A 14,521-nucleotide genomic window follows, 5' to 3' on the forward strand; every position below is an offset into this window, starting at 1 on the left:
TTATTTTCTGTGGCATTTTGTTGCCCTGGCTTACATTACAAAGCAAATGCTTCACAGATCCAGCTAGGTGTATTTTGCAAAACAAAGAATCTGGTTGTGACAGTTTCAGCACTCCCTTTCTGCTGCAGAATCTCCTCTTAGGGCTTAAGATCCCAGGATTGAAGCAGACCCCCCCCCATCTGTTTAGCTTAACCCCAGTTTCATTATATATATCATCCTTGGGAAGCAGAGCTTTTTTCAGCTGGAGCTCACCAGAGCTCAGCTCCAGCACCTGTGGAAAACAAGGGAGAAGTTCGTGGTGAGCTGCAGCTAATTTTTGTGTAAGTTCTCTTATCCCATTTTTAAATGCTTCTGGTTGTATTTCGTGTTTTTAATAGTTTGCAAACCACCCTGAGGACTTTGGCCATGAGCGGCGTGGAAAAGCAACTAACAAATTATATTTTTGCCTATTGTTTCCTTTCTCTTGCTTTCTTTCCTCCCTCCTCCTTTCTTGCAGCTGTTCCAGCGGCTTGAATATTTTGCTCCCTATTTCACCCGCAAATCCATCCACTACTAGCTCCAGCCCGCTAACCCAAGTGAGAAAAGAGCTCGTTGCCACTTATTTAAGAAGCAACCTGGGAAAGGGTGCTGCAGTCGAAAGGATATAGCAGGGCAGCAGCGTCACCGCGCGGCTGAAAAGAGAAAACTCCAAAGAACTCCAAATATGTCTCTGTCTGTGGTTTTCTCTCCGGGGCTGGAGAGAGCTGCCCGATGCAAACACTGGAGTATTTCAGAATTTTAATCTGCAGTTGTCCACACCGCGCAGTTTCTAACTCAAACTTATTTTCATTTTGGTTTTATTTTTTTAAATGAAAAAAAAAATGCACCGCCAGTGAGTGCCAAATTCAAGGCGATCTCTTGTGCATTGCCAAAACAAGAAAGAAGAGGAAGTACATAATTCCCCAAACAGGGCACTGATTTGCACGGCATTTGCGCCCTCAGTTTTCTAGCAGGTACCGTGCAAATTTAGGAATGGCTAAAATTCCTGCATCAGATAAAAGTAAAACCTGAAACAGTATCCCCCTTTCCTAGTTTGGGTGCTGCCTTTTATATTTATTCTTCAAAGGGGAGAGGGCACACCCGTGCACGTTTCCCATTGTTTGCAATGTTACCGCCGCACACACCCCCCAAAAAAAACCCCAGGGGGGGAATGTTTTCCAGTGTGAACCCGGAAGCTTAATCACTGCGTGTATGTGCGCGTCTCTACCATTATCAACTCTATGGAGGGGAGCGGGAAAAGGAACGCGAGTGGGAGGGGCGAAAGCGGGCTGCGCGTCAGCGCGCGAAATAAAAACGTGAGGAGGTGGGGCAGGGAGCTTGCCGATCCCGGCGGGGAAGTGCGGCCAATCGCGGGCCGCAGCGCAGGAGGCGGGACCAAAAGAATAAAGGAAAAAAATAATACGCAGTTTGTGGTGGTGGGCGTGGCTTTTTAGGGCCCCGCCTCCTCTCCTGTTCGTATGTGCGCGCAGCTTTGGCGCCTCTCAGGTAAGCGAGAGAGAGGAAAAGGGCGCGCGCGGGAAAAAGAGAGAGAGGGGAGGGGAGCGGAGGGGTGTCGCGCGTGCTGGGTCCGTTGCTCCAGAGCGCGGGAATTCGAGGGCGGACTCTGGCGGGAACTGTCTGCCTGAGGGCGCTGGGAAGGGGAAGTTCAGCCCAGTGCCCATTTGCTTTAAACGAAACCGAAACCAGGCACAGAGAAATTAATAAAGACCCACCAGATGTCAAAGAGAAAAACGACTACCAGACTTTTAATAATAATAATGATAATTTTTATTTATACCCTGCCCTCCCCAGCCAAGGCCGGGCTCAGGGCGGCTAACAAGCAATAATAAAAACAAGTTGAATGAATACAGCTTAAAAACAAGATTAAAATACAACATTAAAATATTGAGACAGTAAAATGTTAAAATGCAGCCTCATCACAGGAGGAGAAAGGAAAAAGACATCTGAAGGCAGCCCTATTTAGGGGAGCTTTTAATGTTTCATAGACCATTGTATTTTAATATTCTGTTGGAAGCCACCCAGAATAGCTGGGAAAACCCAGCCAGATGGGCGTGGTATAAATAATAAATTATTATTATTATTATTATTATTATTATTATTGCCTTCTCTTCAGAGGTGGTGTCTGTAGTTTTAAAGGCAGCCACTGCCAGGAGTGCCTCTGAGCATGTGGTGAAAGCTGAGGAAAGCTGCAAGGGCCGGCACTTCCTTACTCCACTCCCCACAGATTCCCTTATTGTTTTTTCATATATTTATTCCACCGCTTGATTTTTTTAAAAAATAAAATCTCAAAAGAGGTTTCCAGAAGACAAAAGCAAGTGAAACCAGCAGAAATTCGCAACCTTACATTTTACAACCCCTTGTGTCCCTAATCCTCCCTGTGTTCCTCTAAAGAAGGGCTGTATAGAAATTTAAGAGATAAAAAAGTATAAATGTTTTAAAACACATTAACATCCTAAAGCAGATTACAATCCGCTTAGCTTTCTAAGCAATCTAGGTAGGCTTGTCAACAGGAATCTTAGAATCATAGAGTTGGAAGGGACCTCAAGGATCATCTAGTCCAGCCCCCTGAAATACAGGAATCTCAACTAAAGCATCGATGACAGATGGCCATCCAACCTCTGCTTAAAAAGTGTAGGAGTCTAGGATGAACAGGGAGGAGGGACTTCTTTTTTCTGCCAGTGGGATGATGTAATTTTATTTTTTGCTTGTTACAGATGCTTTGCATTTTGGTTGTGAGCTGCCCTAGGGAACTGAAAATGGTGGGAAAGGCAAGAGTATATTAATGCTCTTTTAAAAAAAAATATGCAAAAGGCACAGACAGGCCAAGCTAAAAACCTGACCCCAACCCGTTAGGGCTTACCAAGCAAGTCTTACAAAGCAGTTTGCATTAATACATGTATAAAAATAAATCATCCGTTTTGAGAAGTTGTGTATAAATCAAACAAGCACAATGGGAAAATAATTGTTTTGAAAGCAAGGTCATTTATTTAAAGAAGTGGGATTCTGGCTGGGTTCTAGATAGAGTAGTAATGAAGGTTGAGCTGGAATAATGGTTGTAAGGGTTCAAATGGCCAGTCTGCAGGCCTTCATTTGAACTCCCTGGAGTAGGACACAAAGGTATATTAACAGGGAAAAGGTTGCCTCCGAACGTGTGCAGAGTTCTCTGTCACTGCTGAGAATCCATAAACGTTGCCTCACTTTTTTACAATTGTATGTAAGGTCTCTAAGTTGAGTGAAGGCCTTCTGGAAAGGTTTGGGCCTTGGTACTTGTGCTGTAATTAATTATTTTAAAATTTATGCTCAGTTTCTTTTATTCCTCGTGTCATTTGTTACCGAATGAGAGTTTGAAGTAAGAATTGAGCTGAACTTTAAAAGGAAACACATTGGTTGTTGGATCAGCTGAATGGTGGTTGCAGGGATTAAGAACGAAAGAAGAGTTGCTGGATCAGGCCAATGGCCCATCTTTCCCAACATCCTGTTCTCACAGTGGCCGACCAAATGCGTGGGAAACCTGGAAGTGGGAACTGAGTGAAACAGCACTCTCCGTTCCTGTGATTTCCAGCAACTGGCAATCAGAGGCATAGTTTCTCTGACAGCAGAGGCAGAACATAGGCATTGTGGCTAGTAGCCAGTGATAGCCTTAAGGTAAAGGTAAAGGTACCCCTGCCCGTACGGGCCAGTCGTGTCCGACTCTAGGGTTGTGCGCACATTTCACTTAAGAGGCCGGGGGCCAGCGCTGTCGGGAGACACTTCCGGGTGACGTGGCCAGCGTGACGAAGCTGCTCTGGCGAGCCAGCACCAGCGCAGCACACGGAAACGCTGTTTACCTTCCCGCTATAAAGCGGTACCTATTTATCTACTTGCGCTTAAGAGTGCTTTCAAACTGCTAGGTGGGCAGGAGCTGGGACCGAAAGATGGGAGCTCACCCCACAGTGGGGATTCGAACCACCGACCATACGATCGGCAAGTCCTAGGCACTGAGGTTTTACCCACAGCGCCACCCGCGTCCCTTATCCTCCCATTATTATTTTCCAATCTTCATTCAAAGCCATCCAAGTTATTGGCCATCACAGCCTCCTGTAGGGTCAAGTTCCATAGTTTATGCGCTACTAGGAGAAGGATTTTCTTCTGTCTTTCCTGAATCTTCCAACATTCAGCTGACTTCAAAAGAGCAGGTTTTTTTATTTTAAAAAATGTATTTATTTTGATATTTAGGAGCTCACACTTAATAATTACTTAGCCCAATGAAGCATGGAGAGGTACAAAGCAGGAGAGTAACAATGAGTGTGAGGAGATATCAGCCATTTTTTGTTTTGTAATCAATTTAATTTTTAAAATTGTTATTAATTAGATTTTGTAATTAATTTAATTTGTAATTTAATTACTCTAATCATTGTCCGTTTCTGGCAGGAAATGCCACCACAGCAGCTGATTCAGAACTTTCACTTTGAGCTGTATGGACTTCTTAAAATAGAAGATTTGCATTAACTGAAACAGGCTTCTCAGCACTTTCACCCTTATCTCTTCCTTAATTTTGTGGTCTTGAGTATGTTTTCAAATATTTGCTAGCTGATTTCACTTGGTGTGGAGAAAGAGGAATCTGATGCAAGTGAGCTCACTTTACAGAGATTTACAGCAGTATAGGTCAGCTGTGACGGTATTAATTTAAAACATTGCTTATAAGGTTCCACTGCCTGTGCAAGATAAAACAGAAGAGATTTTTCAACTTCCCCAGAATTTAACTTGTTAAATTTAAGTCTCAGGTTAGGAGAATCCCACTTTCTATTTTTGCAGTTCCCTGAATTCACAACTACATTTTGATTTTATTTCTTAGTAAGTCCTTATGGAACCAAATTCCAAAAACAGAAGATATGAAACGAGGAGAAATGCAAGAGCAAAAGAACCGGTAGCCAAATCTCGGATTGACTGGCAGCGAACTAAGGGAAGATGTATATTGTTTGATAGCGAGGAAGAGAGTGATGAAATTACATCAGCATCAGAAAAAGAACTTGAAACCAGTTCAGATGATGATTCAGATGCGAGAGAGAAAGGTGAACCCATACACAATGAGGATAAAGATGAAACTTCGGTTAACGCAGATGGCCTTCCAGATGTTGAGACAGGGGGTGATTGTGCAGCAGGAGAGGACGTAGATGAAGAAAACATCAACCTTGGGAAACGCAAGAGGTCTCGGAGAACCGTAGTGTATGACAGCGACGATAGTGACAATAGTGACAATAGCGACATTGTTAGGAAAGTGTTTGCCAAACGCAGTTGCATAATTGATGAGAACGACTTGTCCACTGAATGCACATCACCTGCAGAAAAAGAAGCAAAGAGAAAACAAGACAGGCTAATGAAACTGCAGGAACTGTCCCAACGGCTATCTACTCGAGCTTCCGGCCTCAGTGAATGTCATGAGGTACATTTTTTATTCATTTGCAGAATGTATCGTCGTGCTTGCTGTTCTCGTGCAGATTTGCTGTGCTCATGAGAACTTTTGTTGGAAAATGCTAAAAGTAAAAAGGAACTGCTGCTACTTATTGCAGGAACACATACTACTAGGCCCAGTCCCTGAACCAGAAATAATCTTGACTTGGCTCTGGTATTGTTATGGCAACAACTTTACTGAAAACAGGAAGGTGACTGCCTTGCATTTTGGCTTCTCTCTACTTCCCAAGCTAGGACAAGTTATCTGAAATTGTACAGGCACCTTTTTACATCAAGGCAGTGATGGCAATTCAATTGTTGAAAGTAGCTATGGTCTATTACCCTACCTTGGGTGCTAATGGGTGTTTGGGAGTGGTTTGCCAGTGCTTTTAAAAGTGTGTGTGTATAAAATATGCTTCAAACCACTTGAAGCATGTGTTGTGTTGAGCTATTTCAATTAATTTTGTTTGATTTGCTCATTGCAGAAAGCTGAAGGTCTGTAAATTTTGTTAATAAGCCTGATTTGAAATGAGGGTTGAATAATTTCGACTGCAAATATATGAAATGATCTGGACCCTGCACTCATCCTCTGATGCCCTTCTTCGTGTGAGAACCAGCCTTTTTTGCACTGGCTTACCATTTGTGGAATGCTCTCACCAGGGAGGCTTGCCTCACTCCTTCATTACGTATCTTGAGGCGCTGGGTGAAAATGTTCCTCTTCTCCCAAGCCTTTGGCTGATTAAACAATTATGGCCTTTTAAACTGGGGTTGGGGGTATTTTTTTGTTTGTTATTATGTTATATAATTTTGTGTGTTTATATTCTAAACTGCCCTGTGATCCTTGAATGATGGGCAATATGGAAAGTTAGTTATTAATAATAATATGTTATGGTAACACAAATGAATTTAAATAAAGGATTCAAATAAGCCTCTGCTTCTTAATGTCACTAGGATTCTGAAGAGGATGTGATAATAGAAGATGATTCTTCCCATTCATCTCTCACACCTGCTGAAATCAGTGATGCATCTGAGGTTGACAGCATGAAAGATTTCATAGTTGAGGAGGAGGAGCAGGAGTTGGAACAAGAAAACTCTGAGGAAGACAAGAGCCAGACACAAAAGAAAAAGCAAGCTATGTCAGGCACATTGCTGCAGAAGTACTTTCCATATTGTAAGGTTAACATAAAAATCCTGTAAACATCATTTATCTAGTGTCACAATACAATATTTATTAGAGCCCCACCAAACATTATTTTTTCCATGCAGGTAACTCATGTAAATCATCAGTCTGACAACCATACTGATATTTTTATTTCTTACAGTGGCCCATGTTGATCATTTTGTCCATTTCCAAAGAGTTGTAAAGGCGTTTCTCATCAATGCAATTGACAATAACTTTTTGATGTCATTATATGGTAAGCAAATGTGGATTTTCTTAATCAAAAGGCTTTTTAATCACCTTTTAAAATTATTATTGAAGCAAATAAGTGTGTTACTATACGTAGCTTTGTGAAACTAACCAAGCATATGATAATTTGATTTCCTTCTCTTTCCAACAGAGGGGAGAAGACAAAAGAAGTATGCAAAAGAAATGTTGACTTCCCTTCGCTTCTTCGACAATGATTTCGTTCGACCTCGTCTTGACAATTTAGTGGCGAGAAGTCGCTGGACAGAAAAATATACGGTATTGGGGTATTGTTCAATGTTCTTATAAATGACTCTGATGAGGTGGTGCCTTTCAGATGTGCAGATGGCTTGAAGCTGATAGGGATAGCTAACACCATGTTATAGAAGATAGCATCAAAGTGATACTGACAGGCTGGAACACTGGACTGAAAACTGATGGGAATTGGAAGAGGATGTATTAATTATATAGACCCTTCTCTATAGACCCATGTATGTGGGTTAACAAACAAACAAAGGAATATGACTGCAAACCTGTATTCAAAGTGCAGGGCTTAGCAAACTCTCTGATGGGGAAAACCACTGAGCCTAGGGCTTGCCAATCGGAAGGTCAGCAGTTCGAATCCCCGCAACGGGGTGAGCTCCCGTTGCTTGGTCCTAGCTGTTGCCAACCTAGCAGTTCAAAAGCACGTCAAGTGCAAGTAGATAAATAAGTACTGCTCCGGCGGGAAGGTAAGCGGCGTTTCCGTGCGCTGCTCTGGTTTGCCAGAAGCGGCTTAGTCATGCTGGCCACATGACCCAGAAGCTGTACGCCGGCTCCCTCGGCCAATAAAGCGAGATGAGTGCCGCAACCCCAGAGTCGGCCATGACTGGAGCTAATGGTCAGGGGTACCTTTACCTTTTAAGCTTTTCTTTATCCTGTGTCAGCTGTGTGCAGCAGCAGACTTCCTTTCGCCTGTCTGTGCAGTTAATAGACAACACACTGAAATAAGTTTGTAATTTTTTTACTTACAGATTTAAGGTATCAGTTATGCGTTGTACTATGTGGCAACAATGGAAATTGCAGACAAAAATTTTATTGGGTAGAACTAGAACAATGTTGCTATTGCAAGGCACATCCTCCTTCCATAGCTCACATTGTGAAGGAAGAGAATGAGGAAAGGAAGAGAAGGAACACGTCACTTCCTCGCAGGGGGTGAGGGGGCAATGACCTAACTGAGCCTACTCTAGAAATTAAGAGCTCTGTGGTCTTTAACCAAGCAGTTGAAATTAAACAGATAAATATATGAATGTTTAGTATTGTTGAATTGCAATAGTTGATTCTGTGGAACAAGTGACCAGCAAAATTTCCAACCGGATATCTTTTTTCCAGAAACGGGTGGATAGTTATCCTGACATCCGCATAGTTGAGGGAATTGGAGAGCACCGTTCCTGTCAGGCCTGTGAACTGCAGAGGCACTGTAGGTTCACAGTGATTCCGTCAGGGAAATCATACGATCGTGAGACAATGCAAGTAGATGACTTCATGTCACATGACAAGCAGGTAAATTTTGTTCCCAGGCTACAAAACTGCTAAGAACCAAAAAGTTAAAATGCATTGCATTTTTTTTATTTATTTTTTTGTGAGATGTTGATGTTAATATCTTTTAGCCTCATGCTTCTTTTTAGTCTACTTTTGGGTAATGGGTTTTTGGCAGTAGTTTCAAAGATTTCTCTTGCTTGTATTAGTGGCTAAGTATATAATACTTGAAAATCCCAGATGGCTATGAGAAATTTCCTCTATAGTGCTTGTTTATGAACAAGCTGATCATTATGATATCCTCAAAACTACATTCTATCAAGAAGTATATAGCAAGCTTTACTAAGAATAATTGATGTCTATATGCTAATTAATATACTTGCAAATAATAATCCTGACATAAATTTTGGGGTAATTTTGTTTTTTTAAAATTAGATTCATCTTCTCTGTGTGTATATCTAGATCTAGATATATAGTGTCAACAAGATAGTTCAGGTGGTTAGATCATGGCGCTGATAATGCCAAGGCTGCAGGTTTGATCCCCATATGGGGCAGCTGTATATCCTTGCATTGCAGGGGTTGGATGAGATGATCCTCAGGGTTTGAGTTCCAACTCTACAGTTCTATCTGTTAGAGAGACCAAGGCTTATGGTATAACAGTAACTTGTATACTTGGCATATTATTTATCTGTGAAAAATTATCCCTAAACCTTGATCTTCAGAATTCCCTATAAATCGACAGTGCTTGGGTTGGTTTGACTATATGTGTAATGGTTTATCTGACTTCATATATAAACCAAGTAGATAGTCTTAGATAGTTGTACAAATAAGCTAAGCATGGGAACTGAATTGGTGCACTCCAGAGGCTTTGATTTTGCAATGTGAGAATTATATACTTCCAAGAGTATTCGGTCAAACTCCAGTGGTGTGTTGACAACATCTGTTGCACATATGTGCAGTTTTAACTGGGCTAGTGTACCTGTGGGGCTCCTAATTTCATATTCCCTACCTTTCTCAAGCAGAGTGACTCTTTAGATTTACACTGGTGTGACTGTTCTACTGTATAAACCTAGGCTTTGCAGTGTTTATGTTCTATAACCAGGGTTTTTTTTAAAAAAAATATTCCCTTGCAATTCAGCTAGTGTTGAACAGGGTATGCTTTGTGAATTACAGGTAATAAGTGCATACCAACAAAGATTTAATCCTTTTAATTTATTATTTCAAACATTTCGCAGCCCCAGTGGCACCGGTATTAGAACTGATTAAAGCAAGTGATCACCTCTGTGCCTTCCTGAATTGACATTCTTAGGGTAGCAGTGGAAAAAATGGGGTCGGTTTTCATTTATGCCAGTGATGCCTTTGGAAAAGTGGCGAGTGTGGAAGTTAGATTCAGTTAGATATCGATAAATGTCCTGCTCAGGTTTTGTCATACCTTACTTGTTTAATTGATGAGACTATTGCATGGCCCATTATTGCCCAAGACCTGCCCAGTAAAAGAACTTTCCTTTTAATAATACAGGAGTTGGAGATTGGCATTGTGTGTAGAAACCGTACTGAAGTTTATCACAACCTGAAACATTTTAAATACAAGCTGTATCAGAATTGCTGCTCTCTAATGACAAGCAATGGATTCCAGGATGCACCAGTCAAAGATACAGTGTACAGAGTTTTCACACAGCAGAATAATGAAGGCTGGATTGAACAGGTACAGTAGAACTGATTGTACATAAATTCTATTGCTTTGAAAGCAGGGGAAATTAATAATCAGTACAGCACTTAGTACTTTGTGTACAGAACTGTAGGCCATTCAGGTGTGGAGGGTGAAGAAAGTAAGAGGGTAAATTTAAGTGCTCATAAAGTGCAGTTTCAGGAAAAGTTGACTGAAAGTAGCTCCTGCTTTGAAATTAGTCCAGCCCTCCTATAATGATTAATGTGATCATATTTCTGCAGGGAATATATTTACCAACATAATAATTACCCAATGCCATGATCCTAGAAAGCAAGCCCTGTTTTTAAACCAATGAGATTTTGTTTAAAAGACCACAGAAGATTCTGGACTTGTTTCCAATATTGTTAGTGTGTCATTTTGTGATTAGGCAGTGAACAAAAGGATAAAATGAGAGAGGGAGCCTTGCATAGAGGTTGCTGCATCCTCTCTGATCCTGGCAACTGTGCCACTTTCTTCAGACTCCTTGCTAGGCTTTATTTAACCTGCTAAAAGTATGTCATCCTGCTGCTTTCACTACTTCAGCAAATTTAAAGACTAGAGTACAGCAGTTTGCTTTTTAAAAAGCTTTCTATAGCAGACAGCTTTATATTATTAAAAGAAAAAAAATTCCTAGGGGTCAAGATTACTCCTTTCTGGGAGAATTTTAAGACCAGCTGTAGCAGGTATTGCAAAAGGTATATTTAGATCAATATAGGCAAGTGTGGGATTTGTCTTGCATGAGGCTCATCAATAATGTTTCCAAGAGAGCATGACTTACATCCCTTTCACACTTGTATACAAGGCATAATTTTGACAGGTGCAATCTTGTGTGATGGAAAGAAGATGTAACTATCAAAATTGTGCACTGTGCTGCTGTTAAAGCGAGGAATTCATTAGTGATCTGAAACCAATATACTGAAACCAGTATAGAAGCTAGGTAGTTGACTGGGACATCCCACTGCCAACATGCAGTATAAGGTTTCTGCTGAGGGAGCTGCACTGGCTGCCAATAGGGTACCACAGGCATAGGCAAACTCGGCCCTTCAGATGTTTTTTGGGACTACAAGTCCCATCATCCCTTGCTTAACAGTACCAGTTGTCAGGGATTATGGGAATTGTAGTCCCAAAACATCTGGAGGGCTGAGTTTGCCTATGCCTGGGCTACCAGGTGCAATTCAAGGATTTGCTTTTAGTATTTCAACATTTGGGGACCAGATTACCTAAGGGAACACCTTGCCACATCCATCCCTGCCAAGAAACTGCGCTCCTCAGTTGGGGCACTACTAAGAGAGAAGTACCTAGCATTTTGACATTTTGGTGGCTTTTGAAATACATATTTGTTCTGAGAAGGCTTTCCCTAAAGTGTGGCCCAATCATTGTGTGGAATAATAATTCTACAACTGTATAAATGGTTTTGCTGCTTTTAGTTTACTGGGTTTCTAATCTTTTTTTATTACTGCACATTGCTTCAGTAACTTTTTAATTGGTTTATAAGTGTGCAAATGAAATTTAAAAGGAACATAAAAAGTTCCACCTTTAATTTAGGTCTGCTAAAATGATACTTTGTTTTCTTTCGTTTGAAGCAATATTCTGAACTTCAGAAGTACATGGTACGTGCTGAAAACTTCCAAGACGAAAAAAAAGACTTGATGTCATCATTTTTTTAAAAAGGCATCTACTTACAAACGTGCTTTCCCTTGACTGGTGATAGTATTTGAATATCATGCTGCGTTCCAGCTGTTTTTCTTTTTACTGCAAGACAATCAATGTGCCTGTATGTTGTTATGGATACTAATAAGTTAATGTGTATTTCTTTTTCATAGTTCATTTTAATTATCAAAATAATCATCTAAGGACATTTTTATAGTGGAAGTCATCTCTTCTGTGTTCTTGAACACCAGGCAGCTCAGCTTAATGATCTAAAATGAAAAACAGTCTCTGAATAACCCGGGTGTTCATTCAGGAAATGAAATTTTATGCGCAGTGATGCCCAGGTGAATTGTGCCAGTGTATGAAAAATGCTTGGCTTCAATTCTTTTTGAAAGAGGAAAGGTCCACATGGTGAGAAGCCCAAAGGCTGTAATATGCATACCGCTTTCCCAGCACAGTGTTTAAAACCAGCTGTAAACCAGGTACATTCCCACCCCCCAGGACACAGGGCAGTAACAAATTAGCTCTCTAAAACCAACAGGCCATCATTGTTTATGCATCCTGGAGACCCAGAATTCATGGACTTGCATTTAGCCGGCTGAGCGGTAAAAGAAATAAATATCTTTACACTGCTAGCAATATCCGTTTTCCATTTCTGTAGCATTTGGAAGGGAAGATGCTTTACAAGACTGATATGCAGAGGCTTCTGCTCATTCTGTATGACGTAATACCCAGTTGGGTCTGTTTCCATTTTGGAGTCAGGGAATTTGATGAATGCTCAGTTCATCAGCTTGACACTGACTGTTCGGTAGCAGCTTCAGTTAGACTATTAGCAAGTGGGGTCTGCAAAACAGTCTTAAAGTGTGCAGTGATCGTGCTCAGGGTTCCAGCAATGCTCTTTTCCAGGATTCACATGCATATACTATTTTCTGGGCTCCTCCACTCCAACAGCCAACTAGTATTCTATAGCTACTGAGCATGCATAGTCCTCATTGGGCTGTTTCAGGTTTCTTTCGCTCACTTTAGTGTCTTCTCCACTGCCCTGTTCATCTTTTTTTCTCCTCCTGAAAACCGCAGACCTTTCCCAAGCCTGCTGCACAAGGATCCATACTTGGAAAATGAATTTGTTCTTAAGGGTATATGGGATGATGGCCCAGTGCATACTTCAGAGGAGTTCAGAGTTCACTCAGAGCACCTTTCCTGTATATTAACTTGGATAGGTGAGTTGGGCAGCCTTGATATATATGAATTACAGATCAGAGACACATCCAGTTTTTGATTGTGGGCAATATGAAGAGTAGGAAGCCTTTGGCCTCCGATTCAGACATACAGTAAGTTGGGGTCTTTAATGAACAGGTGTGCTTTCTTCCTCTTCAGTAAGCTGAATAGATGGTGTTTCTGCTCTGTTCATTTCCACTGTGTCACCTGTGTGAAAGGCTATAGCTCAATGGTAATCTTCTTTTACGTGCAAAAGGTCCCAGGATCAACCCCCAGCATCTCGAGGTAGGTCTAGGAGGCCCCTGTCTGAAACCTTTGGGAGCTGCTGCTAGTCACTGTGTGCAGTACTGAGCTAGATGGACCAATGGCCTGACTTGATTTGAGTCAACTTCCTGCGTCTATTATAAGTTTGGGCTTCAGATGTGAATGGAAGCAGTGATAATCCAGGAACAAACCTTCCTTTTGCTTGTGGGCTTCCTAGTGGCATTAGTTTGGAAACAGAACATTGGACTACCTGGATCTTTAGTCTGATCCTATAAGGTGATTCCTATATTATGTTCATCATCTACTCACCAGGTGAGCCCCAAGTCACCCAAGCGCCACCACAGCTCTTATCAGGTACAGCAGGGCAGCAGCAGTTAAGGGGGTATGAAAGGCGAGGCTAAGGGACAGTGGGAAAAGCAAGTGCACAGACTCTCTGTGTGCAACTCCTTAATGCGCTCAGGTTTATTGCGATGAGTAAAAGTCTAAAGTTTGGGTGCAGTGTTAACATTCTTAAGGCTCTGGTTCGCTTTAACAGCTCGGCTGTGCCTGCTGTGTTTGACAAAGGTGTTCATAAGCCCCACCCATGTTTGCACTTGGTAAATAGAAGCATATTAAGTGTAAGGAAACGGAAAAGATATGAATCAAGTTCTCTTCGCATAAACGTGGGAGTTTTCGCACCTTAAGAGAGCAAGCCATCCTCTGATGCGATCAAGTTTCCCCTAGCTTTTGAATTACAGAGGAAAGCTCCCCTTAATTCTTGTCATGGTGTCTTTCTCTATCCTGACACGCTACCTTTTCAAAATCAACCATAACTTAGGCTTGCACTCTACATAAAGCTGTACAATAAACTATTCTTTTACTATGTCCCATCCGTCTCTTGCCTGCCTATTATTTGTTCCCCTAACCGCTTCATGCATTTGGGGTTGACTTACCAGCCTGCAAGCGTAGCTGGCCAGTTAACAAGGAAGGAGGACAGAGGCTTAACACTGATTGGAAGAAGCTTGTCAGTTCACCTACAGGCACTGTTGAGGCTGGTTGTACCCAAATTGGTTTGGAAAAGGAAAAAACACAAGCCTACTCTCCTTCACAAGTGTCCTTTGGGGGTTAGATCTTCACCACCACCGAAACTGAGTACAGTCGTGTACTGTGCTTTTGCATTTACGGGCAGCAAAATCGGTTTCTCAAACAGCTTAGAGGCTGTGGTTGGCTCAATGGATTAAAAGCTACAGGCCTACCTTGCAGGTGGAAGGCTTGCTGCTGCTTCGAATGAGTCTTTCTTCCATCTCTTA

The 14,521-nt window shown here is 41.6% G+C and overlaps 1 protein-coding gene across 3 annotated transcripts; it reads left to right on the top strand.

Annotated features, from left to right (window-relative positions):
• Nucleotides 1-1,375: 1,375 nt before the first annotated feature.
• Nucleotides 1,376-14,099, top strand: CCDC82 (coiled-coil domain containing 82). 3 transcript variants are annotated; one of them, XM_081909948.1, is made up of 9 exons: nucleotides 2,689-3,017; nucleotides 4,450-4,585; nucleotides 4,878-5,461; nucleotides 6,421-6,640; nucleotides 6,792-6,884; nucleotides 7,029-7,153; nucleotides 8,246-8,416; nucleotides 9,912-10,097; nucleotides 11,684-14,099. In XM_081909948.1, the coding sequence occupies exons 3-9, from the start codon at nucleotides 4,883-4,885 to the stop codon at nucleotides 11,765-11,767; spliced, it is 1,458 nt and encodes a 485-aa protein (XP_081766074.1). In that variant the 5' UTR covers nucleotides 2,689-3,017; nucleotides 4,450-4,585; nucleotides 4,878-4,882; the 3' UTR covers nucleotides 11,768-14,099. The 3 variants fall into 3 exon arrangements, with proteins under 3 accessions (XP_081766072.1, XP_081766074.1, XP_081766073.1); XM_081909946.1 differs by lacking the exons at nucleotides 2,689-3,017; nucleotides 4,450-4,585 and adding an exon at nucleotides 1,376-1,524 and having other exon boundaries at nucleotides 4,874-5,461; XM_081909947.1 differs by lacking the exon at nucleotides 2,689-3,017 and having other exon boundaries at nucleotides 4,064-4,585.
• Nucleotides 14,100-14,521: the final 422 nt, after the last annotated feature.

The sequence above is a fragment of the Podarcis melisellensis genome, assembly GCF_964234715.1.
Source record: "Podarcis melisellensis genome assembly, chromosome: 4".
NCBI classification, from domain to species: Eukaryota; Metazoa; Chordata; class Lepidosauria; order Squamata; family Lacertidae; genus Podarcis; species Podarcis melisellensis.